We start from the raw sequence: 27,822 nt of genomic DNA, 5'->3' as shown, positions 1-27,822 counted from the left end.
TTTTCTTTAGCCCATAAATAAATATACATGTACCAGATTGGGGATGTTTTTCTTTCTGCTTAAGGAGGGAGTCTCTGCCCTTATAAAAGTGTTGCCTCAGGTTTCCTTTTCACCTAGGACACCCTTTTGGCATCATAAAGGGTAGATGAAAGCGCTGTTAACTATGGCTTACTGTTGCTTACCATTGTTATGTCAGTAAATTCTATACTTCTTACTGTGAGCTACCTGATGTAGCACTCAGCATAGTGTCTTGCACTTAGTAAGTACTCTGTGAATATTAGCTCTTCTTATGATTGGGTAATTAGTCTATAAGCCTTTTTTTCCATCATGAGTACTTATGCATATAATAAAGTAATATTTAATAAGGGTGGTGTCTGGTGTATAGGGGCTCAGTTGTTCACATTTCTGTCCTAGGGTCACTTGAATTGAAGGACTAGATGAAGTAGATAATTAAATATTGTCAGAGATGCTTAGAGCATTTGGTAGGACTGGGACTGACATCATTTAAGCCTTTCTGGGGTTATTAGAGCCTCAGGGATGGAGAAGGCAGAAAGAGGAATAACTTCTTTTGCTGACCATTCTATCTGCCCTTCTTCCCAACTTGTCTGAAAAAGTTGACGCTGAAGCTGAAAGGGCATGTTGAAAGGTATAGGTGGTGTCAAGAGGAAACTCATGGAAAATGGAGGTAAAACAACCCAGAGAGTTTGGGGTGCTATAGGTGAAGAAGGCAATCGTAGCTTGTTTGCATCCCAAAAGTGAACTCTGTGCCTTTCTCTTCCTTGATTCATCTAGGAAGACCTAAATGGTCCTTCTTTTATGCTTATTTTTAAAATTTATTCATCATTAATAACTTGATTATTCTTAAAAAACTCAAAGAATGTCTCCAGAGTTGACAGTTACTCTCAGTTTGTTTAATCATCCAGACCTTTAATATGTATTTACATATTTCTTATTCACTTTTTTTTTTCCACTTGATTTTTCACTTAACAGTTCACTCGCATTTTCACTTAACAGTTTTTTGGAGATCTTTTCATTTTAGTACATTGTTTTTAATGGCTGTATAGTGGTCCATGGTACAGATATACCATAATTTATTGCCTGATTGATGTACATTTACAATGTTTTCAGTTTTCTTGTAATAAAACAATGCTATAGTTAACGTCCTTATATATATTTTGTGGACTTGTGCAAATATTTCTGTAAAATAGACCCCTAAAAGTAAAATTGTTGGGTTGAGAGTTGTGGGCATATACAATATTACTAGAATCTGCCGTATTGCCCTTTAGAAAGACTGAATCAACTGATACTTTACAACTCTAAGTGAGAATGATTGTTTCATACCATCAGCATTATTGGACATTACCAATTTTTTATTTTACAAGAATGATGGTCATTCCTGTGGTCATTACTAGTGATGTTGTGCATATTTTTTCAAGTGTGCTGTTAATTTGTATTTTTTTTATCAATGCAAATTGCTTTTCTGTGGTTTGTCCATTTTTCTATTGGATTTTCACTGTGCTTTTTATGAACAGTTTTTTGAACAAATTTTTGTATTTATTGGCATACTTGTTTTCTTGAGGGTAGGAAATTAATTTTTTCATCCTCGTATCTCTAGTATCTAGAGTAGTGCTGATGAATAAATGGCTTCTACTATTTCTGACTGTCCTCTAAGAAATTCATGGTTTGCCATGTAAGTGGAAACAAAAATATAGCTTGTTTCGATATATTGTTTTTGTCATGGACCCTTCCGCTCATTGTTAAACTTTTCTTGTCATGATACCTAAAGACACTGAAGCTTAGAAAACAAACAACAAAAACAATTTTTTTTGTCTAGTAAAGTGTTTTCTTTGCATAATTTAATCTTTCTGTGAATTTTCAACTTTTGTTTTCTGATGTATTATAGGTACATTTATACACATTTCTTTATCTCAGGGATTTTATTTATAAGAACCTTTGTTTGGGGAATTCCCTGGTAGTCCAGTGGTTAAGACTCTGCACTTCCATTGCTGAGGGCCTGGGTTTGATCCCTGGCGGGGGGAGTAAGATCCCACAAACTGCGTGGCGTGACCAAAACAAACAAAAATAAAAATAAAATAATTTCATGGTGGCAATTTAAATATTGGTTTTTTTTTCCCGCCCTGGGAAAATATTTTGTTTGCAAATGTATAAGAAACACAGGCTTGCCACATTAAAAAAATTTTTAATTGTCTAGATGCTCCAGAATCCGTCTGAGTTTGCACAGTCAGTAAAATCCCTGCTGGAAGCACAGAAGCAGTCCATTGAGTCTGGCTCCATCGCTGGTGGGGAGCACCTCTGTTTCATGGGCAGTGGCAGAGAGGAAGAAGACATGTATATGAACATGGTCCTGGCACACTTTTTACAGGTAAGCCAACAGATTATTTCAGTTTTCCTTGGTTACTGCTATCATCTTTAAGAAATTCTCCTAGGTAATTTTGTGTGTTGTCTACCTTGTCAAATTTATCTGTATTTTTTTTTTTTTAACACATTATTGGTTTTGTGTCTTGCCAACAAAGGTCTTCTCCCCCAGATTTTTCTTGCATGCTTATGTGTTATATTTTTATGTTTAAATCTTGGCCCATCTGGAATTATTTTTGTGTAAGAAGTGAGGTAGGAATCAAAAAAAATTTTTTCCCCAAATAGCTAACCAGTTGTGCTGTCAATTTGAAATACTACCTTTTTAATATACTGAATTCCTCAATGAATCGGGGTCTATTTCTGGATTATTCTTTTGCATTGTTCTGTATGCCTATTCATGCCTCAGAACTTTTTACAGTTGCTGTATAATTCATTTTAATATCTTCACTTTGAAATTGAATAAATGTACATGTATATGTATTCATGACACTTAGCAACCTTTCCTTTTTGTGTTTAAATGTTGTCTTCAGCACAACTAATTTGTATCAGCGATTTTATGCAACCTGTCCCCTCTACCTTTTCTACAAAGCCTCACTCAGTGATGGCTCTTTCTTTATAAAAATGGTTGTTTATTAGGTATTCTTTGGTAGTTTATACATTAAAGTCCTCATTTTGTGTGGCCCTGAACTATGGAATCAGGAAGACGATAGGCATGCTGTTACACAAGCCACTCAATTTACATCCACTTTACTGGGAATCTGGTTTGAGAAAATTAGTCTAAATCAGGGGTCCCCAACTCCCGGGCAATGGACGGATACCAGTCGGTGGCCTGTTAGGAACTGGGCTGCAGAGCAGGAGGTGAGCCAGCGGGCGAGCCAGTGAAGCTTCATCTGTATTTACAGCCGCTCCCCATCGCTCCCATTACCGCCTGAGCTCCGCCTCCTGTCAGATCAGCGGCAGCATTAGATTCTCATAGGAGCACAAACCCTACTGTGAACTGCGCCTGCAAGGGATCTAGGTTGCGTGCTCCTTATGAGAATCTAATGCCTGGTGATCTGAGGTGCAGCTGAGGCGGTCCCACCATCCCCAGATGGGTCCATCTAGTTGCAGGAAAACAAGCTCAGGGCTCCCACTGATTCTGTATTATGGTGAGTTATATAATTATTTCATTATATATTACAATGTAATAATAATAGAAATAAAGTGCACAATGAATATAATGTGCTTGAGTCATTCTGAAATCATCCCCCACCCCACCCCCCATCTGTGGAAAAATTGTCTTCTACAAAACTGGTCCCAAGAAAGACTGGGGACCGCTGGTCTAAAGGACAATCCTTGAAAGACAAAATCAGAGAAGGAGCAAGGTATTTGGGAGAGGGATTGTAAGATAAAGTTATGCTTTACTGGGGGAAAGATTTTAGAAGTTTATACAGAATAACAAAAATAGGTTCACAAACTCATTTTACTTATAAATTTAATTGACCTATTCTAAAAATGGCCTGGTATAGGGTGTATATTATGAAGGGTGTCAGATGGCAAGAATTTGGAATATTGTGGACTTCTTTTAATCATTCGAGTTCTTAATGTGGTTTTAGGAATTTCCCCCCCCAGTTTTTATCGTGGAAAATTTCAAACAAATCCACAAGTAGGGAGAATTGAACTCTATAAATTCTTTGTAAAGACATAACCACATTATCACTATTACACTTTATTATAAAAAAAAGTAACGAGTGTTCAAGTTTCCATGGTTTTCTCAGGATCTAAAACAAGACACTGCACTCTGGTTGGTATCTTTTAAGTCTCTTTTAATTTATAGGTTCCCTTTCCTAATTTTTTTCCTTGTATATATTTGTTTGGAAAAACTGGTTACTTTGTCTTATATTTTCCCACAATCTGGATTTTGCTGATTGCATTCACACTTGTGTTGTTTATCGGGTTCTATCCCTGGTATTTCCTGTAAACTGGTAAATTAGACCTAGGGACTTGTTAGATTACTTTTGGGGGTGGGAGGGATAGGAAGTCTTGGGTAGTGTGTACTTCCTCAGGAGGTAAATACTGCCCAGATATCTTTCTTTTTTGTGTCCTTGTTTGTTTATCATTGCTTAGATTCATTAATTTTTAGTAGTTTGTAAAATGTCAACATTCTGTCATTTCTTCATAATTAGCTGTAGTATTTGCTTTTGTATTTCCTTTTTATAAAAGACCCAAAATATTTTTGCAAGCTTTTAAAAACCATTCTAGTAACATCCGAAAATAGAGTGTAACTGATTTTGGTTTGACTCTGTATTGCACTGTTGGGACTATAATACAAGTAAAATCACAGTCTCGTTAGTAGCCATGAAGTTGTCCCCTTCTTCCCACTCAAGCACCAGACCTTACAGTACACAAGATAAATGTATGTACTTCTCTGTGCCAAAGTCCAAAATGTCAAAGAAAAAATCCAGAAATTTAGTATATAACCTTATATTACATTTGTCAATGCTTATAGAACTATCAGAAGTTTTATAGAATTTTTAAAAAATCTATTCATTTAATTAATTTATTTTTGACTGCGTTGGGTCTTCATTGCTGCACGCAGGTTTTCTCTAGTTGCGGCGAGTGGGGGCTACTCTTTGTGGCGGTTCGCGGGCTTCTCATTGCGGTGGCTCCTCTTGTTGCAGAGCACGGGCTCTAGAGCGCAGACTCAGTAGTTGTGGCACATGGACTTCGTTGCTCCGTGGCATGTGGGATCTTCCTGGACCAGGGCTGGAACCCATGCCCTCTGCATTGGCAGGCGGATTCTTAACCACTGAGCCACCAGGGAAGCCCCCAGAAGTTTTAATTAAATTGCATTTGGGAATAATTTTAAACTTTATTTTCCATTTCAGAAAAACAAAGAATATGTGAGCATTGCCAGTGGAGGATTTATGGGTAAGGTTTTAATTTATTAATCCCTTTGTCCCTACTTTTCAGAGGAAATTATACTATCACTGGAGCTGATTTAGAATGACCAAATTAGTTAATGGGTACACTTTCTCTTCAGTCATTCACTATTTTCAGAAAAGGCAAGGCCAGCAGGACATATAGATAAAGACAAACACAATAGACAATTGCAATGAGTGAATATATAGTGGAAGACTATTAAAGTGGATGTGTATTAATTAGCTTGTATTTGTAGAAAATGTTTTTGTAAAGATGGGTGAAAAACTGCCCCACATGATTTGTTTCTATGGAGAAGGAAGGATAGATAGGACTGGGAAACAAGAGTAGGAGGAATAATTTTCACTGTATTATACTCTTTGTGCTATTTGCTTTTTTGTTTGCTCTGTTTTCATTTTATTTTTGAACTACATGAGAGTATTAGCTGCTGAAAAAATGTTGACTGAATAGAATAAAACAAATAAGTTGATATTTTCAAGTCTGCAGATAATATCTGGTAATTCAGGATAGTAAAATGACAGACTCCCTACCAGCAAATATTTGAGAATACATAAAGGAGTAGGTCAGGGTAATAAGGTTAAAAAAAGACTATCTTTTTTTCTTTTCTTTTTTTTTAATTTTTTACAAATTATGTTATTTAAGGGTACAAACTTACAACTAGTAGATAAATAAGTTCTGGAGTACTAAGGCACAGTATACTAATGCACAGTATAGTGAATATAGACAACAATATTGTATTATAATCACCAAACTTGCAGAGACTAGATCTTAATTATTCCCACCACAAAAAAGAAATGGTAATTGTGTGACATGATAGAGGTGCAACTGTTGCTACAGTGGAAGTCATATTACAGTATATAAATGTATCAAATCAACGTTTTGTATACCTTAAACTTACACAGTGTTATATGTCAAATATATTTCAATTAAAAGATAAGGAGCCTTTCATTAGGAAAAGAGATATAAAAATATTGAACTATAATTACTAGGAAAATTAATGATAAAATCAAATTAATATTTGTTGGAGGCAATAGAAATCCTGAGTTTGAATCATAAGAGTCTTATAAGGATTAAGTGCTGACTTAATATGATTTTCTTATGTTATGACTTAGACGTTTTGATAGGTTAGGGTCTATTTCTTCTTGGTCTTTGTTGTTATTAGCAAGAATTATTTCTCCTGTATATCATGGCCTGATAACTAACTACCCTTGAGGCTCATACCCAAAGTGATCTACAAAAGGGCTTATTTAGATAAGTACTAGTGTTAAGCAAGTATTGGCCTAAGGCCCAGTGTTATTTATTGGAAGTTCTGAGGACGTGATACAAAACTTGTCGTGATACAAGACACTTTTGAGAGTCTGAAAAGTATTCTTTTATAGCACAGATATCCTAGGTTTTAGGAACTTTTTTCTAAACTATGAATTATTTCTTTTCCAAGAATAATCTCTCTTTCCATGGCAGTTAATGCCTGAGACTGCTTCTTTATTATGGGAAGGATTAACGGATGTCTCCTTATGGTAAACAAAAGCCACCACAGGTTTTCTATTAATCTTTTATGTCATAAAACCATTGCTAAGATTATTTATTAATACTTGAAGGATTACCTTCCAAAGAGGAAAACATCAAGCCTATATATATAGCTACTGTTACCCTTAGGGTCAATTAAGAAAAGCTATGTATGTATAGAGAGAGGGCTTTGGACGGAAGAAGAAAAGGAAGGCTTTCTGTAGCCTGGGGTCTTTTATTCCTTTACAGAGGCGCTGAAAGAAATACCTGTGGTTATGCCCTTGGATCCTTTTCATTCAGCTGTGACGTGTTTATTGTACTTCTCTGGTATTGAGTCTTTCCAGAGGGTTTGATATGTCAGGATCTTTTTTTTCTTCTTCCTGTTTATCTTTAAGCGCTGCAGCAACACCTAGCAGACATTAATGTGGATGGACCAGAAAATGGATATGGCCATTGGATTGCTAGTACCTCAGGCTCAAGGAGCGGTATCAATTCTCCTGTTGATGTAAGTGTCTATGTAGACTATGTCAGCCGATTTGGATAAACGCCCAGGTGGTTAACAGCTAAACAGCTGCCATAACGAATGGAGTAAAAATATTTCAAACACAGGCAGTGAGGAACCTTATTATTGCGAGGTTGATGAAATGGTGGGAGCAGGCCTGCACAGCTAAACTAGCCAGGAGTTCTGGTGGTCTGCCTGCTGAATTCAGATTTCTCCCTCTCCAGCTGCAGCTTGGTATCACCTAGTGAAAATTTTCTACCCCAGCTGAAATGTCAGTGGAGATAATTCTGAGTCCCGTGACTAGCTAGGACTCTAAAGTGAGCTGGTGCTAGGAATCTCCCGATCAGTCTGGGCCAGGAGAATACTGAGGCTCGTGTTTGCATCTCCAGCATACTGTCTCTGTAGCTCTCCTCCCCACCACATACCTACATGATTAAAACTTCAGTCCACCCATATTTGAGAATGGGCCAGGCAGAGGAAGACAGGAACCAGTTGCCAATCCCATTATATTTGATTTTTAGTTATTGAGATGTACATTACTGCAGCGTTTCGCAGTAGTGGGTAAATCCGTTCTGTTCTACTTTGGAAATATCTGGGCAATAAGTCTTTTGTGTTTTCAGTATTTCATGTCATTTGAGCTAGGTGTCATTAGATCATTTTCTCATCTACCTAAAGGTCATTCTTTTAAATCAGAAATAGAGGGAAAACTCCAGTACAGGCTGATGGTTACAAGCTTGGGCTTACCAGTCTGACTCACCTGGGTATTCAGGTTTTGTCTTCACAGTTTACTTTCTTCATGATCTCTAGCAAGATCTTTTCCACTCCGGTTTCTCCACCTGTGCAAATAGGGGTGATGATAATAACACGGCTTTCTTCACAATAATGACACGAAGATTAGATGTGCAAGTGAATGTAAAGTGTAGTACCTGTCACTTATATATCTTATAGTAGTTATTATAAAATTGTAACTCATTCGATGATTAATTGAGGCTTATCTTCAGCCACGTAAGTCAAGGCAAATTATTGTCAAATTATCAACAGATAAGTCTTCTCTGAGAATTAGGTTTTCAGCTTGATCTAGGTATCTAGGCGCTCACCATTTATTTAATAAATATTTGCCGTTTTCATTTTGAATATCTAAATAGTATGTACGTATTCTAATGTGTTCAGTTAGTCCCCTTATTGTTGAATATTTACATTGCTTCTAGTCTTTTTCTATTATATACACTACTACAATTAAGTTTTATAGTAATATATTTGCATATGACATTATTTCGTCCTAGAAGTGAAATAACATGATCAGAAGATTACATGTCAAAATCCTTAGAATTCTGCATTATTGTCAAATTGCCCTTCAAAAAACATTATTCTAATTTATATTTCTGTCCACAGCTTGGGATAGTCTTTGTATTGAACTTTTTGTCTTCAGATTTGAAAAACAATGATTGAGGCTATTAAAGATAACTGTCTTAAAGATGTGTTACATTCAGAAGTACCAAAGAATTTCCACAGTCAGTTTAATTTGGTTTTGAATTTGGATATGGAAATGGGAACATGATTTTTGTGTTATTTAGTTAATGACTTCTCTTAAAAATAAAAATAATACATGTTCATTGTAGCATCATATATAAATATGAAAAATATAAAGAAATCAAAATTATTTATAACCCAACCATGGATAATAACTATTCATAGTTTGAACCTTTTATAATACATATTTTTTTTAGTATTTTATTTTAAAAGTAGTGATCAGAATGTACATACAGTTTTATTTTCTGCTTTCTCATTGAACCTATGAGCATTTTCTAGTATTTTTAAATGCTTTTTTTTTTTAGTATCAGTATAGTTTTCCATCAAATAGTTCCTAAATCCTAGGGCATTTTCTGATTATTTCCTCCCCATAAATTCTGAAGAAGAACTAATAAGCAGAAGACAGGCACATTTTAAAACTTTTGACATCTACTACCAGCTTCCCCTGTAGGGTATAAAGGAGCAATTATATACAACTCAAGAATTATACTCACATCTATTACACGAGGTACATAAGAGTGACTTTTCTTGAGAAATTAAAGGCCTAAGTAATAATGTTTTAAACAGCAAAAATTTACAAGGAATAAATGTTTAAAAATTTAGCTATATGAATGATATTCTGATTATAATTTTGCTTATCTTTATAGAGTAAGCTGAGTTAAGAAAAGGTCAATAAGTTTATTTCTTATTGAATAAATAAGGTAATTTCAGCCTCCACACATTTATGTGTGTAATACAGATCCTCATTTTTCATTTCTACCTTCCATTCCTAAAATGGTTTCACCCAGTATATCAGCCTGCTGGGGCTGCCATAACAAAATACAACCAACTAGGTGGCTTAATGTATTTTCTCATAGTTCCGGAGGCTAGAGGTCTGGGATCAAAGGGCTAGCAGGTTTAATTTCTCCTAAGGCCTCTGTCTTTGGCTTGCAGAGTACCACCTTCCTGTGATGTTGGCACATGGCCTTTTTGCTGTGCATGTGAATCCCTGATGTATCCCCTTCTTCATGTAAGAATATCAGTCATATTGGCTAGGGCCCACCTCATTTAACCTTAGTTTACTCTTTAAAGGCCCGATCTCCACATTCAGTCACTTTGTGAGGTATCATGGGGATTAGAACTTTAACACACGAATTTATGGTTGGGGGGTGCACCCAGTTCAGGGCATAGCATCTAGATAACCTTTAGCAGTAGTGTATCTTGCTAATCATTTGGAGAGCAGTTAATCCATCAGTAAGTTGGTTTTTTTTTTTTTTTTTTTTCAGGGTGAATCTTCTAATGGCTCAAATGATAGAGGAATGAAATCACTGGTAAATAAAATGACTGTTGCTTTGAAGACAAAATCCGTTAATGTCAGGGAAAAAGTTATCAGTTTTATTGAGAATACATCAACTCCTGTGGACCGGTGAGTTGCTTATACAGTATGAATTTGTGATGAGTAATTAAAACTGTAGAAAAGTATCTTAACAGTAAATGTTAGTTGAATAGAATGTGTTCTAGAAAAGGATCGTAAATTACATTTTTTTATTAGATGATTCCAGTTTTCGTCATCATCACAGAGATGTTCTTTATTGCTATAAAATTTTACTATAGAGATTACTCTCTCTTCTCCCACTGCTCAGAATAGGAGGCAAGTAATAACTCTATCCCTTCACGCCATTCATTAGAAAAAAAATATTCCAATGCTATTATGTATATGACACTTCATATAGCAGCTGCTTCCCACATGTCACATGGTTGGGAATCATCTGCTAAGTGCAGTAATCTCATAGCAGGAATCTCTTTCTCCGCTTCAGGAATTTAAAACCTAGAAAATTTGGTCATACTAAATAAAGCAGAAACCCGTTTTTGTAAAGTTTAAGAATTCAGATCTTCATAGAATTTTGTTCACAGCATGTGTGACCCCTATTTTCCCAATTACAAATGAAGTATCCAGCTAACAAATGATAAGTTTAAGAATGTCTGTTATATTGTTTCTTACTGGAACTCTGAGGGCACAGTATGTTTTTTTTCCCTCCACATGTTGGTCTCATTGATCTTTCTTGTTCTTACAGTTCAAAGCTAACCTAATAATTCCAGCGTGAAATTTGTTTCTAAGCAAGCCTGATCTTGGAAATGTGTTATAGTATTTAATTTCACTCTCATGTCTTACTTGCAGCATCCTAGGAAAGTTGAAGTATTTGATTTTAAGAACTGAATATAAGGCATTTACTATTTTTCACTTTATTAAATAAAGTACATATGCATACAGAGGTATATTTTTTTCCCATTTAGTAAATAGCAAAGAAGATGTAGATTATTTTCACTAATCCAAAAAATTGTACCTTGTCTACAATGGACACCTGATAATGTTAAAGTGTTTTATCAAGGCTGAAAGGTTTTTTTTGCTCATTAAAATTATGTCTGCTTTCAAAAGCCTTATTTTTAAAATTCCTTTTAGTTAGTGCATTCTCAATTAGGGTACTATTATTGGTACATTTTGTAGCATGAACACTTAAAATTTTATTTTAAAATGAACTAGTGTTAATTCCGAGTTGAAAAGACTATTTGTTCTCTTCGTTAAAGAATCACTTGAAACTGGCTTTTCTTCATTTTTCTTTGTACTTGGGATGATCAAAACATTCTTTTTTAATATACCCTCTGGGTTAGAAAAACTGATTATACTATATTTTTGTTTTAAAGCTTTTGCATTTTTAATAATCATATTGTTCTGTCCTCTGCCTCAATTTGCTATAGAATGTCTTTCAATCTTCCTTGGCCAGACAGAACATGTACCGAGCGGTAAGCCAATGAGTAGAGCAGCTTTACTGGACCATCCTTTTCCTTTAGCATGCCTCATGCTGTCTATAAGCCTCGTGTTGTCTTGGCTAAAATTTCATGCAGCTGTTTCAAGTGCTAAACTTTTCTCATTCTGCTTTTAGGAGTGTGTGATGCTGATATGTTTTCCTTTTGGTTTTTTGCTCGATCATTTTAATTTTTTTCCTTGCCTTCTTTATATCTCCCATTCCTCAGATGAAAATCAAGTACATTCAAACCCAACAACTTTATAAAACCTGCAGTTTTTATTCTGAGACAGAGGAAGGTGAAACAAAGAAAATATGTAGTCTCAGAGTTAAGAGGGTATTAGCTTTGGAGATCATTTACTTCTGTCTTGTGCTCTAACAGTAGGGAAAATTATAGCATCTGAAAAAAGGCACAGTTTGTTGTTCAAATTTTTTGTTATTTCATGTACACTATGTAGTTTTATAATATTGCTAGGTTTTTCTTAATACGATGTGTGTATTTAAGTTGGTGAGTTAACATTATATAAATTGGTTTCAACGAACTATAGTTCTAGGGTTCTACCTTGCTTTTCCTTGAAAGAAATTAGGCCATGGTGGACATGTTAAAATGTAATCCATCTCTTCTCTGACCCCAATAAAATGGGGTACTTGTCATTAGATTCCATAGGTTTAAAGTTTAGAAATCTACTGGATCTTCAATTAGGATAAACAAAAGAACATTATACTGTATGGCTTTACAGTTTTTATACTCATGATTTTTCTGCAATTTGAATTTGAATATCAATTATAGCAATCCCTATGAACATTTAAAAAGAAATTCTAATCATACTTTGAATGTAAGTTAAGCTTTGGAATAATGGAGTTGACTTTTTTAGCAGGTCATTTCAATATTTTCAGTGAATTAGAAGTAGCATTTTTAACAATAGTTTACTTTCAACTTACGGATAAGAGTTTTTATTTACTGTGAGTGTCAATGCCAATTACAGAGCTTCTATTATAATTTTATAATTTTTAAGGAGATTGCTTCTTTTAAAATTATAATCTATTTGTGAGTCATCTTTCTGTTTTCTCTTGTTACAGGACCATTGAATTAGTCTAATTTTAACTCCCAAGTTTTATTGCAAATAATTTTTTAAACATTCAGATTATCTTCTCTAGTCCACAGGCAGATATATCCATTTTGAAAATAGAGTTTAGTGAAAAGTTAGAATAAATTGGGTTGGTTTTTGAGGTCAGTAAATCAGGTTAAAATCTAGTCAAACTCTTGTAGATTTTGTTTCTGCTAAAAAAGCATAGATATACTGCTTTTTAAAAAGAGTCCAGCTTTTTTTTTTGGATGTTACTTATATTCTGGTTCAAGCATTTACTGTAAACATTTTCTTTGTTACTTTCTATGTTATAGCAGTTTATACTTCAACATCAGGAGAAAACCAATAACTTAATCTCATACAATTTTATAATCTAGATGGCACTAAAGTATTGTTACACAAAGCTGTATTATCTTTGCCTTTTGTAAGAAAGCTGAATCTGAGTTTCATAGGTATTTGAATTATTTCTTTCATTTTCTTTAATGAGCATAGTTTGATAATTTATTGGATAATTTTACATTAGATGTGCTTTAACATAAAAATCAAATGATTTTATAACTTAAAATGTAAGCAGTGTATTGATTAATCTAACTTATAATTCTGTTATACACTCAACTCTCATTGGTTTTCTGTTGGGGAATGTTGTTTTGGGAGAAATAAAGATTTAAGCGTATTTTAACAAAATTAGGTCTTGATTTTTATTGATGATATGTATTAAGAAATTATTTAAAATACAGATTTGATCTCTGTCTTCGGGAAAAATTGAATTCTAAGACTAAGTAAAGACACGTGACTTGATTTTTTTCCACATTGAACTCTCGATATATGACAAGGAAAAAAAAAGCCACAGTTTTCCTTCATCATAGATTATCTTAGCTGAACCTTATTCTACAAATAATACAATACTCTTTCTCCAGAAACGTGGTATTTTGTCAAAATATTTTAAGTTTACTTCTTGGTTTATTTGAGGTTGCCTGAAAAGTAATGAGGTATTGATTTTTATGTTAAAAAAGAGGTCATACTTCCTGCAGAACTTACTAAGTTTGAGTTTACGTTTATGTTTCTGCCACTTGAAAGTGAAAGGCAAATTCATTTTCATGGTTTATTTATGTAAAAGAAGTAGCATCTTCATTTCTATTAAAACAAAAGTAACAGTAATGAAAAAAAAAATGGGAGGCAAAACCTTAAGACATTTGTACCCATATGAGAATTAGGCACTCCTACTGGAATTTGAATATTTGGTTTCGTAAACTATTTTGTCTAACAAACATGTATGTAGCACTTGCTGTATGCCAGGCACTGTTCTAAGAGCTTTACCAAATATTAACTGATTTAATTTTTTTGTTAATTTATTTTTGGCTGTGTTGGGTTTTTGTCGCTGTGCGTGGGCTTTCTCTAGTTGCGTTGAGCGGGGGCTACTCTTCATTGCGGTGCGTGGGCTTCTCATTGCGGTGGCTTCTCTTGTTGCGGAGCGCGGGCTCTAGGCTCGCGGGCTTCAGTAGTTGTGGCTCGCGGGCTCTAGAGCGCAGGCTCAGTAGTTGTGGCGCACGGGCTTAGCTGCTCCGCGGCATGTGGGATCTTCCCAGACCAGGGCTCGAACCCGTGTCCCCTGCATTGGCAGGCAGATTCTTAACCACTGCGGCACCAGGGAAGTCCTAACTGATTTAATTTTCACAGTAACCAGGAAGGGTAGATATTGTTACCACCATTTTACAGATAAGGACACAGAAGCACAGAGAGGTTAAGGAACTTCACAATGCATTGGTTTTAAATGAACATTAAAATTGTTTAAAATTTAATTTTTACAGATTTGAAAACATTCCACATACCAAGACCTTATGCCACTTTTGCTAACAATTTCCTTATCTTGTTTCAATTTCCTTAACATAGCTCTCCTGGAACTGGGTGGTACATGGTGGGCACACAGAACATTTGTGTTTTATTTTAATACTCAAACGATACTTGGTGAAAATCTTTGGTAACTTAAGTGATGATTTCCCTCCTAAACTTCTTTGAATATAGGCATGTGAGCAGCAGTGACAGAGTGGGCAAGCCTTACCGTGGTGTAAAGCCTGTTTTCAGCATTGGGGATGAAGAAGAATACGACACAGGTATAGCAATACACTTATTTATAGACTGCTTTCTTCAGGCACCAGTAGTGATTATAGAGATCATTCTGGGAGTAGCTGAACAACTGCTTTAAAAAAAAAAAAAAAAAAAAAAAAAGACACAATGAGATTCTGTAGAGGAGATTGGAGAGTCTGTGGTTTTTCTATTAAGAGTTTGGTTTTAGACATCTTAAATTATGCCATAGAAATGCTGAGTAGGCGGTTGATTATAGGAGTCTTTAGCTGAGGAGAGAAGTCTAAGCTGGTGATAATCTGGGAATTATCAATATATAAATAGTATTTAAATCCATGGGATTGGATTTAAATCCCCCTGATCCACCCAGGTAGGAGATTGAGGGCTGTGGGGCTGAAGTTTGGGAAATTCCAAAATTGAGACATCTGAAAAGAGCCTTTTTGAAACTGGAGGCAGTAGCCTAAAGGGCCACAAGATGGGGATATTATGCCAGGGAAGTTTGTCATCCTCTGTGATTGTCTTTCTTTATATTTCAAAAAATAATTTATTACTTTGGTTCATAATCCCACTGCCCAGATTACCCTGCTTAAGTAATCATAATTAATATTAATGTGTATTGAGTTAGAAAAAATACCTAAAAATATGTATGGTATGTAAAGTATATGTTGTATGTAAAAGTACAAATAAGAAAAAAATACTCCCAAATCTCATCTTGCTTTTTCCACTTAGTAATATATGTTTCACATTTTCCACCTCAGCCTGTATACCTTCACAATTCTCTTCCTATTACACAAACGTACCATAATTAAATCATTCTTCTCCCAATTGACACTGGTAGTTTTCCAGTTTTATTTCTGTTTCAAATAGCAATGGCTATCTTTATGCATATATCTAGGTAAACTTTTGCAAGCGTTTTTGCAAGAGTATATCCAGAGGGTAAATTCTTAACAGTAAGATTGCCAGATTAGAGGGACTCACATTTGACATTTTAATGGATATTACAGAGTCAACTTCCTGAAAACTGCATTGAGGTAAATGTAATTTTCTATATGTTATTTCTTTTTTTTGAAGCAAATACACAGAGTTTTTATTTTCTCCTACACAAAATTTTTATATTCCTGTATATAAAATCTAAAAATACACTTCTTCTTTCATTTTATATTATAGTAAAATAATCAGTATATTGTATTTTATTTCTATATAGATTTTTCCCCAACACCTTCTCTAGCTATTCTTTATCTTCTGTTTCATGCACTTCTGAGTGCTCTTCCTCTTCTCCTTTTTCCTCCCCTCTTTTGCCATTTTCCTGTTACCTGTCGGTCTCTATCTCTCTCTAAATATTTGTTATTCCATTAACAAAGGGAAGAGGGAAATGGATGAATAAATGATGGTATATTTCACATATCATACATGTATATATACACATATATATTTACACTCTGGAAGATTGCACAGTAATGAGAAATAAGAAAACTAGAGCTATGTGTGTCAGCATGGATAAATTTTACAATGTTGGGAGTAGGGTAACAGTTGCAGAAGAATACAATTGAACAGTGTACTGTTTATATAAATTTTACTTAAAATGCAAAACACTACTGTATATTATTTAAGAATATTCATGTTGGGTTAAAAGTAAAGATGAGATACCGAATTCACATAGTCACTGTTTCTTAGTGGGGAAGAAAGGGGGATGTAACTGGGCAGAAATCCATGAGCGCTTCACTTTTTTATTTAAGCTAGAAGTGAATAGATATGTGAGATTTCATTTTTTTATTATGTCTTTTTATATTTTGATTTCTTAAAAAGCAAAGAGAAGAATATCTACAGTTATTAACTCTAGGGAGTGTAATTCCCCTTTGTTAAATTAGAAAAACAAAATAACTAGAATGTCTTCTATTTCTCTCACAAAAAAATCCCACTAAATAGATTTTTACTTATCTATCCCAGCATGGATTTTGTTGTTGTTGTTATTTTCCTTAAAATCAGAAACCAGCAACTCTGCAGATGGAGTGCGATCTATAAAAATATTGAATCACTATGTTGTACACCTGAAACTAATATAATTTTGTAAATCTACTATACTTAAAAAAAAAAAAAAAAACCAGCAAGAGAAAAAGAACTCTGCCATCTTTGCCCTCAAGATAGATGCTAATATTATTATTGGACAGTTATTGGATAGATGCTAATATTATTATTGGACAATATTATTATTGGACAATATTATTATTATTGGACAATTCTGCCATCTCTCTACAGACTAGTCATAGATTAAAGTTATGTTATATAAATCAAAAAAGTTGAAATTCCTCATAGTTTAATATTTTAAAAGTATATTCTCAATATTTTCACTTGATTTTCTTACCATATAGAGTGATGTTTCATAATAATGCTTTTATAGTAGTACCAGTGGCATAAGGAAATATAGTAGCTGGGTTAGAATTGATTTTTTTTTTCAAGCTGTGTGTTTAAAATACTACTGAAATTTTTTTCAGGCTATTAAAAAAATGTATCATTTTTTAAGTTGGTGATACCCACTTTTAACATCTTATAATTCTTTATAGATGAAATTGACAGTTCTTCAATGTCAGATGATGACAGAAAAGAGGTTGTAAACATTCAGACTTGGATAAACAAGCCAGATGTCAAGCATCATTTTCCTTGTAAAGAAGTGAAAGAAAGTGGACACATATTTCCTAGGTACTTTTTAAAATAACTTCTTCAGAAGTAAAATTGAATTTAGGGAAGTAATGATATAAAAGGTAGCTGCAGAAGAAATTTTATGTATCCAAGTACAATAAGATATAATTTCCTGGGGATTTCCCTGGCGGTCCAGTGGTTAAGACTCTGAGCTCCCACTGCAGGGGGCACGGGTTCAATCCCTGGTCAGGGAACTAAGATTCCACATGCCGTGCAGTGCAGCAAAAAAAAAACAACACACACACAATGAGATATAATTTCCCTCTGTCAACTTGTATTATATGTCTTGATTTTTAAAAAATATTTCTTATGTAATTTTTTTATTTTGAAAAACTTAAACAGAAAAGTTGAAGAAATAGTACGTTGAATAGCTTTATAAGCCTCTCTCAGACTCACCAGCTTTTAACTTTTTTTCACACTACCCCACCTCTCTTTTTATGTTTGTATATACATACACACATACACATACACTTTCTTTTTGTCAGACCATTCAGAAGAAGCTTACAGAAACGACACTTTACCCCAAATGCTTCAGCGTAAATCTCCAAAGAATATCAACAGTCTCCTCCACAGCTCCAGTAGCACTATCACATCTTTAAAAGCTTTAAAATTAGTGAACATCATTCAACATACAGAACACACTCAAATTTTTCAGTGTCTCTAAAGTATCTTTTATAGTCTTTGTTTTTTTCTTCCTGGTCCAGGATCCAGTCCTGTTTCACACATTGCATTTGCCTGTTATCTCTCTTTAGTCTCACCCAGTGTAGAACAATACTGCTTCCCTCACCACACGTCCCCCTTTTCTTCATGATGAATGAATCCTTTTTGAGTCTAGGCCAACTGTTCTGCGGAATGTCCCACAGTCTGGATATCTGATGTTTGTCCTGCTGTATTTCATAAAAGTGTGCGAGTATTATCACTATACTAAAAGTGAGCTGAGACACAAAGCAGGGTGTGTGTATTAATAATTCTATCCCTATTTTGCCTTTAGGATCCAGTTACAGAATATTATTAAATATGTAAGGCAGCCCAGGTATTGCTTAGTGGTCTTTGACATAAAGTATATGTTATGGTATGTTGAATGAGGATAGTTTACTGTTAAAAATCTGAAAGGTAGTATATTCCAAATACCATATAGAATAGATTCTAAAAATTTATTATTTTAATGATTTCTAATTGTATTATAGTTTTTAGTATATTAAATATAATTTTTGCTCTTAAACAGTTAGAGGATTATCTGTTAATAAAACATTAATTTTGCATACAACTAAAGGAAAATTAAAAGCTGTTACTAGGTAGCTTATTTGTTTACAGACGATCCTTTGCCTTCACTTTTTAACTCAAAAGTAATTTCAGCTGGAGTTGAACATTTTATATAATTGGAGCTGTTGAAGTAATAGCTGTTTTAAATGACATTTCTTTAAATTCTTTTTGTTTTTTTAATGCTTTTGTCCCTCTCAAGTCATCTGTTGGTTACTGCAACACATATGTACTGTTTAAGGGAGATTCTTTCACGGAAAGGATTGGCTTATATACAGTCTCGACAAGCACTAAATTCTGTGGTTAAAATAACATCCAAAAAAAAACATCCTGAGCTAATTACCTTCAAGTATGGAAACAGCAGCACTTCAGGAATAGAAATCTTGGCAATCGAAAGGTAAGATTTTCTTAGGATGATGTTATCTGAATTACTGAATTAGTTCATTATTAAACACGGTTTGCTTCTCTATTTTGGGGAATGGGTGGTGGAACAGGATACTTGAACCATTTTTATTAGTATTCTCGCTATCTTTTTTCTTACAAATTTGTAGTAATATATGGTTTAGCCATTAGCACATGATTTCATTAAGTGCAGTAGCTAATTTCACAAACTTTTTGACAGAAGGGTCTTTAGGAATAATCTACACCAGTGCTACACTAAATGCTGGTTTGCAATTAAATAAGGAGCTTTTATTTTCCTTCATCAAAAAATTCTTGTTTTAAAAACGTATCAACGAAGTAAGCAGTGTGCTGGATGATGTAGTTAATTTACAAGTCCTGTACAAGTCTGGTACAAGTTCTTCCTTATCTCATTGTGGACCAGTGACAAACAGTTCATGGACCAGCACAAGGGCCATAGACCACACTGCTATCGAAGCTAAACCATCTTTAATCTTACAGGTAAAAATGTGAAGCCCAGAGGGGTTGAATGACTTCCAGATCTTCACACTTGTGTTAGAACCAAATATAGCCCTCCTGACTCATGATCTCCAGTTCATTCCACCTTGCTCTATGCAATATGAAAAATCACCTTGCTTTTGCATTTAGATTTTCTTTCTTTCAAAATAACTCTTTTGAGTATATGTTGAAATAAGTGATGGGGAGTACATAGGAGGGCATCTGTGCTTGATTTGTAGGTTACTTCCCAATTGGAAGTGATATCTAAGTTGAGTCCTGAACAGAAGGCTCTATATTAATATATATATTTTTCCCTCATAGGTATTTGATTCCAAATGCAGGAGATGCTACCAAAGCCATAAAACAACAGATCATGAAAGTTTTGGATGCTTTGGAAAGTTAATATAAAAGAAAATTATTTCAAAAGAAATTAAGGCAACCAAGAGAAATATGGACATATTTTCCTGACTGAATACTAACCGGAGACTTTCATTTGCTTATGGGGGTGCTTGAATAGCAAGTCTAAGAAGGTGTAAATTATTATAATCAATCTCTGGAAAGTTAAATTTTTTAAAAATTTTCTTTTGCATTTTTGGTTTTATAAAATGATTTCTTATAAAGGTCAGTTATTAAATGACTTTGAAGTAACTGACCCTGTGCCCTTAGAACTAAGGGTGCAGAATGCAGTTCTGTTTTGAAGAGCTGCTTTAAGGGAACATGCATCAGTTTAGATTTAAAAACAACCATACACATATATATTTGCAGTGTCTTCACTGAAAATTAGAGATAGAATTCGTTGAAGAGACCCCTTTAATTGCTACATTTGGGTTTATCCACTGAGCAGTATCAGAAACTAAAAAGTATTACATAGATTAATAATTAGCTTGCTGTTTCTGTTCTTAAAAAGAGTGAAATCTTTTTTCATGCAATGGATGAAGATTCCAGCCAACTCAAATGCAGACCAGCTAGTGGAATGTTGAAACATCAGTTTCTAAGTCATCTTTGCACCATTAGCTAATAGTTTGAACACTTAGTGCTTCAGATACTAAACTTCATCCTAATTGTCTCTAAGGAGCAGTTAAAAGCATTATAATAAGTAGGTAGGCATGTTAAGATTAAAATTAACACTTGGGGGACTGACTTGTATCTTTAAAAATGTCATTGGTCTTTATTACAAGAGGAATATTTGGTTTAGAATGTTTCGAAACAGGTGTTGAGTACACATGGATTTATCCTCAGTGAGATTATATCTGTGACCACACTATTATCCACCTAAAGAAAAGCCAGATAATCAGAGAGCTGTCTAAACTAGTTTTTATCATCCCTTCCTGAAATTTCTTTCTCTTCTTTGGTTTTTGTTCTCTTACTAAAGTTCCAGTGGTTTGAAATGATTTTTAGTCTCTTAATATGACAAAACTGAAAAGTGGTCTGGTTTATTTTGCAGCTTTCTCAGTTTAATTCATTGAGGTTCATATTAGACACATTTGGTGAAAGAAATCCGGGAACACGTTTGGGGCCATGGAATGACTGCTTATAAAATCTGTTTGGGAAGTAGCAAATCCTCACAACCTGCTGTGTCCTAAAATGTAATGGATTGTCTCTGAGGGGTTGATAGGAGAACTATTTAGATGTATTCTGTTTACAGCCAGTTATTTTAATTTACTTAATGGAAATCAAGTGAAAAAAAGGCAACATAGTTCAAGATATTTTATTCTAATATCTAAATAATGAAGTTTGAGTGGTTGAAGACATTTGCATGAAATTGCACCTGGTGCAATACTTGGTATTTATAACTCTCCCCACAACTGTTGTATTGCATTTTTTCCCTTCTTTTGGTGCCCCTTTTAGAAATGTCTTGAAGTCTCATTTGTTGCCCATTTCAGCCATGGGACTTCTTTCATAATATTAGTGTAAAGATATTTGTGTTACTCTTTATAAATTACAATTGTAAATAAATCAGTACAGTTTGCTCAAAACTTTGTTCTTAAGGACAGTGTGTCTCTCCCTCTCTCTTTCTCCCTTTCCCCCCATTTGTAAATCTCTATGGATACCACAAAATTAGGAAATTGAGGGCTATCCTTTCAGTGGAATTTAAATGTTCAGATTTTAGGTTTTAAAGTATTAGATTCCTATTTCTGTTCTTCTAGATGGGGAGGAGGAAAGAGGTAGTTTAAAACTAATTACATTACTTTCTACATGTAGTAAATTCCTCCCTTGAACTACTCACCTGAACTTCAGTTTCCTCATCTGAAATAGCCCAGTTATTAGTCATGAATATCAAATGAAAAGACATTCCGTTGATTGTATTAGATACTTATGTAGCTTATCCTCCCTTCGCTGTCCCGATAACCAGAGAACTAGAATTCACTCTGGGATATCCACCTCTCGTGGACCCTTAAGGATTGCAGGGGTTGCAGCATTGTGAGGTTGGTATTTTCTGTATTTTCAAGATGAGAAAAACAAGGCTCGAAGAAATTGAGTGAAGAGAAAAAGTACCCCTCATCTCTCCCCAGTCCCTGGGAATTATTATTGCTTATTAAGGTGTAAAATTAATCCCCTATGTAATATTTGATGTCACTTGTCCACCATTAATAAAACATGTTTTCTAGTAGAGATGATAAATTTTTACTGATATATACTCAACCATTTTGCCACTGGTATGCTTCATACAGGACCATTAAAACTCCTTAGCATGATACTCTAACATACTAAACTAACTGCCATAGGTTGACAGTTCTATTCTACTTAAAATTTGACAGTTTGACTTGGGGGAGACCCAACTCCATAGGTTGAATGTGTGATGAAAATAATATCTCAACTTTACCATTAACATCTTGAACTTAAAAAACTTCATTGAAATATAATCCACATACTATAAAGTTTACCTTTTTAAAAAGTCTACAATTCAGTGGTTTTTAGTATATTCAGAGTTGCGCAACCATCACCACTGTTAAATTCCAGGACATTTCATCACCCCAAAAAGAAACCCCACACACATTAGCAGTCACTCCCCTCTTCCCCACTCCCTCCTGCCTTTAGTAACCGCTAATTTACTTTCTGTCTCTATGGATTTGCCTATTCTGGACATTTTATGATAAAAGAAATCATACAATAAGTGGCTTTTGTGTCTGGCTTCTTTCACCTAGCCTGATGTTTTCAAGCTTCATCCATGTTGTAGCATCTGTCAGAATTTCATTTCTTTTTATGGCTGAATAATATTCCATTGTATGGCTATATCACACTTTTTATATTCATTTATTAATTGCTGGACATTTGAATTGCTTCTCCTTTTTGGCTATTAAGAATAATACTGCTTTGAATATTCACATACAAGTTTTTGTGTTGACATGTTTTCAATTATCTTAGGTATCTGTGAGTTACTCTGTCATATGTTAAATTCTACACTTAACTTTTGAGGAACTTCCGAACTATTTCCCAGAGGAGCTTGACCATTTTACATTCCATCTGGCAGTGTATGAGTGCTCCAGTTTCTCTCCTTCCTTGCTTTTTTTGCCTTCCTGTCTTTTTTGTTATAGCCATCCTAGGACGTGAAGTGGTATCTCGTGGTTTTCATTTACATTTCCCTAATGACTAATGGTGGTTGAGTTTCCTGTGCTTATTGGCTATTTGTATAACTTCTTGGGAGAACTGGTGATTTGGATTCCTTGCCTATTTTTAAATTGGGTTATTTGTTTTTATTGTTGAGTTGTAAGTGTTCTTTACATATTCTGGGTACACATCTCTTGTCAGATACATTTTCTCCCGTTCTCTGGGTTCTCTTTTCATATTCTTGATGGTGTCCTTTGAACCATAAAAGTTTTTAGTTTTGGTGACGTCCAGTTTCTTTGTTTTTCTTTTTGTCACTTGGTGCTTTGGGTGTCATATCTAAGTAATCAGTTGTCTAATCAGAGGTAATGAAGATTTACTCCTATGTTTTCTTCTATAAGCTTTACAGTTTTAATTCTTTTAATTAGGTCACTGATCCATTGTGAGTAATTTTTGTATATGAATATGAGGTAGGGGTCCAACTTTTTCTTTTGCATGTGGATATCCTGTTGTCCCAGCATTATCTGTTGAAAAAATTATTTTTTTTTCACATTGAACAGTCTGGGACCCTTGTTGAAAACCAGTGGACCATAACTGTGAGGTTCTATTTCTGTACTCTCATTCCTATTCCATTGGTCTGTAAATATATTCTTAGGCCAGGAACACATTGTCTTGATTACTATAGCTTTGTAGTTAACTTTTGAAATTGGGAAGTGTGCGTCCTCCAACTTTGATCTTTTTCAAGACTATTTCTTAGTTTCTCATTATTCTTAGCCCTTTGCATTTCCATATGAATTTTTAGATTAGCTTATCAGTTTCTGAAAAAAAAAAGTAGCTGGGATTTTGATAGGTATTGTATTGAATCTGTAAATCAATTTGGGGATTATTGGCATTTTAACAATACTGCCTTCTAATCTATGAACATAGGATGTCTTTACATTTATTTAGGTCTTCTTTAATTTCTTTCAATGATGTTTTATAGTTTTTCAGTGTACAAGTCTTAAACTTCTTTTATTAAATACATTCCGAAGTATTTTATTCCTTTTGATGCTATTGTAAATGGAATTGTTTTCTTAATTTCATTTTCAGATTGTTCATTGCTAATGTGGAGAAATATAATTGATTTTTGTTAATGGATCTTGTATTTTCCAATTTTGCTGAATTTTGTATTAGTTCTAACAGTATTTTGTGGATTCATTAGGATTTTCTCCATTTCTATCATCTATGAACAGAGATAGTTTTACTTTTTTCTTTCCAATCTGGCTGCCTTTTATTTCCTTTTTTACATAATGGCCCTTGCTAAAGCTTCCAGTGCAATGTTGAATAGAAGTGATAAAAGCGGACATTCTTGTCTTGTCCTGATCTTAGAGGGAAAGCATCTAGAATTTCACCATTAAGTGTGAATCTCCCATAGATGGCCTTTATCAGGCTGTTGAGTGTTTGTATTGGTCAGCTCAGGCTGCCATAACAAAATACCATAGACTGGGTGGCCTGAACAACAAATTTATTTTCTCACAGTTCTGGAAGCTGAAGTCCGAGATCAGGGTACCAGCATGGTTAGGTTCTAGAGAGCTGTCTTCCTGACTTGGAGATGGGCACCTTCTCACTGTGTCTTTGTATGTCTTTTCCTCTATGCTCTCAAAGAGAGCTCTCTTGCTCTTTCTTCTTCCTACAAGAACACTAATCCCATGATGAGGGCCCCATCCTCATGATTTCATCTAACCTTAATTACCTCCCCAAGGCCCTGTCTCCAAATCACACTAGTGATTAGGGTTTCATCATATGAATTGTAGGGGTACACAAACATTGCCTCTGACAGTATTTTTTATCATGAACAGTGTTGGATTTTTGTCAGAAGTCGTTTGCATCTGTGGAGATAGTCATGTGGCTCTTCTTCTTTATTAAAGGTTTATTCCATTAATTGGTTTTTATATGTTAAACCAACCTCCTATTCCTGGGGTAAATCCCAGTTGGTCATAGTGTGATCCTCACAACAGTCTTAGGCTGTGTGTGATATTATCCCCATATTATGGATGAAGAAATAAAGGCACAAAGAGGATAACTATTTCTAAGATATATAGCAAATAAGTGTTAGAGCCAGGATTTAAAACCGGACCATCCAATTCCAGAGTTCATGCTCATGACTGATAGGCTATGCCTGACTTCTTTGCTGGGGTCTGGAAACAGTAGGCCAGAGCTAGGGGCGTCTATCAGGTCACTGCTCACTTTTCTCTCTTCAAGTCACCAGCTTCACTCCATAGGTACCTTTCTAGCCCATGTAGGTACTTTAAGTTGCTATCCCTGTGCTGCTAATAACTTGCCCAGAGTTACATGGCCTTCTGGTGATGAAGCAAAGTTTTGAACTCTAGTCTTCTGATTTGTAGACAATTGCATCAGAAATTTAGAAGCAGTTATACATAACGTTTACACACACACACCACCCCTCTCCTTCGACTCTCACCCTCTGCAAAGCTCTAAACCCAATATGATAATTCCCAAGTTTGAGTCTTCTGTTTTTTGTAGTATCAAACATTCTTCTAGGATCTCATCCACTCTTGAAGTTTCTGCTCTTTTTCTGGTGCAGATGATTCCAATTCCTCCTCCTGATTTTCAGTCCTTCATCTCTCTTAGTCATTTGTATACCTACCTCACCCCCAAAATTGAACTCATGCTCCCCCAGACTAATTTCCCTAATACTACGAAGGACTGACTGGAGGGTAAGATGCTGCTGGAAAGGAGACCAGTATGAGTTGCCTGTAGTAGTCTCCCCAAAATGAGGAAGACCTTGCTGTGGATGGTGGTCGTGGGGACAGAAAAAGGGGCAGCAATCAAGGGGTGCTTCAGGAGAGTAAGAAGCGCCCTGTCGCTAGCCAGAGGTTGGGGGTAAAAGACTTGAAAGACACAGAAGGGACTTAGATTTTTAGGAGGAGGGGATGGGGAGCAGAGAGAACTGGAAAACAGTATAAAGGGTGGTGCCTGTGAGTGAAAGAGGAAAGCGGGGAGGAGAAGCTCTTAGAGGGGATAAATTTAGTTTCAGACAGTTGCGTTTGAACTGGTATCAAGACGTATAAATAGAGATGGCTGGAGATGCTGGAATAGCTCCTCTGGAGTAAAAATGGAAATCTGATCAGTACCAGCCTGGACATGGTCATTAAAGCGGTGAGACATGGTTGGCAACAGCAGAATTTTAGCTAGGTTTTAGAGATCCATCTAGTGTAGTGATTTTACTCTTTGGCTGCTTTTCAAATATCTGATGAAAGGGAATATGGAAACACGCAGGCAGAGCTGCTGCGGTTGAAGGGGCAGGGAGTGGAGTGGTGGAAGGGCTGCACAAACTCAGCTCACCCACCTCTCTCCTTCTGCCTCTAAATCCTTTTGTATTACACATGATGACAAGGTCCTGAGAGTGAGGTGATTTGCCCTAGGTATTAACATAAAATAAGTGGCAGAGCCAAAACTGGAACCCAGCATCTAGCTTTTCTATTATGCCCAGAACGTTCTAAGGGAAAGCTCAAAAACAGTTTTCATTTTTATTACTTTCCTCTTCTCTAGAATCCAGGTTGGCAGTTTCCCTGCATGGGATGTAAGGAACACAGCACCCACCGGCTCTTGCGCTTGATGGTCTTCTCCTGGTTCTCCTGCCTCTTGGATGGCTCTTTCCCAGGCTTCACAGGCCCCTCTTCTGCCTGTGCCTTTCACAGTCCACTTGAGTGTTGTCATTCACATTCAGAGCTCCATCTTGGTCTAAACTTCTGATGACTCCTAAATCAGTCTCCAGGCTGGGCATCTGAGCTTGAGGCTTATGTCCAACTGCCTACTGGGCATCTCTACCCGGATGTTCCAATAGCACGTCCAGCCGTGTTTGGAACCATTGTTGGATACAACTTTATGCCAATAAACTTCCAAGTCTAAATGAAGGGTGACTTTTTTTTTTTTTTTTTTTTTTTTTACAGATTGTAAGAGGCTAAGGAACCTCAAAAGGCTATAAGTATAGCAGAATTTAAGAGGTTACTAAAGATCTTCCTGCTGCAAAGCCAGGTCCAGATAGTCTGTTAAAGCTTCAAAAACCCCATAATTGCTATGCATTTCCCCTTGAGTTTATTATGAAAGTGTTAAAATTTAAACTTTTAAAAAGTCTTAAAATAGTACCATGAACAGATATATATCCTCCTCCGAGATTTAATAATTAACATTTTGCCATATTTGGTTTATCTCTATATGAGCACATATTTTCAAGTCAGACATTCTGACACTTCACCCCTAAATACTTCAGCATGCATCTCCTCAGAGTGAAGACAATGTCTGGCATAATCACAGTTATCACACAAAATTCATTAAAGCATCAAATATCCAGTTCATATTTAAATGTCCCTAATTGTCCCCAGAATGTTTTTATAGTATCCTTTTTTAAAAAAAATATTTCAGCTTACTTTTTTTTTTTTAAACTTTGGGTTTGTTTATTTAATTAATTAACTAATTTATTTATAGCTGTGTTGGGTCTTAGTCTCTGTGCGAGGGCTTTCTCCAGTCGTGGCAAGTGGGGGCCACTCCTCATCGCGGTGCGCGGGCCTCTCACCATCGCGGCCTCTCTCGTTGCGGAGCACAGGCTCCAGACGCGCAGGCTCAGCAATTGTGG

General features: G+C 35.3%; 1 protein-coding gene across 3 annotated transcripts in view; it reads left to right on the top strand.

Moving 5' to 3' along the window:
* The window catches only part of TBC1D23 (TBC1 domain family member 23), a 67,360-nt gene extending 45,109 nt beyond the window's left edge, over nt 1-22,251 (top strand). For 2 of the 3 annotated variants that reach the window (XM_068546857.1, XM_068546858.1), the window contains exons 11-19: nt 2,213-2,383; nt 5,244-5,286; nt 7,197-7,306; nt 10,099-10,238; nt 11,570-11,614; nt 14,727-14,815; nt 17,348-17,483; nt 18,946-19,140; nt 19,962-22,251. In XM_068546857.1, coding sequence (XP_068402958.1) covers nt 2,213-2,383; nt 5,244-5,286; nt 7,197-7,306; nt 10,099-10,238; nt 11,570-11,614; nt 14,727-14,815; nt 17,348-17,483; nt 18,946-19,140; nt 19,962-20,043 — 1,011 coding nt within the window. In that variant the 3' untranslated portion in view covers nt 20,044-22,251. The remainder of the gene's footprint in view (nt 1-2,212; nt 2,384-5,243; nt 5,287-7,196; nt 7,307-10,098; nt 10,239-11,569; nt 11,615-14,726; nt 14,816-17,347; nt 17,484-18,945; nt 19,141-19,961) is intronic. The other variant, XM_068546859.1, reaches the window with a different exon arrangement.
* The last annotated feature ends 5,571 nt before the right edge of the window (nt 22,252-27,822 follow it).

Source organism: Eschrichtius robustus, chromosome 6 (genome assembly GCF_028021215.1).
Source record: "Eschrichtius robustus isolate mEscRob2 chromosome 6, mEscRob2.pri, whole genome shotgun sequence".
Lineage (NCBI taxonomy): Eukaryota > Metazoa > Chordata > Mammalia > Artiodactyla > Eschrichtiidae > Eschrichtius > Eschrichtius robustus.
Note: the sequence above shows the minus strand (reverse complement) of the source record. Positions and strands in the feature narration are given on the sequence as shown.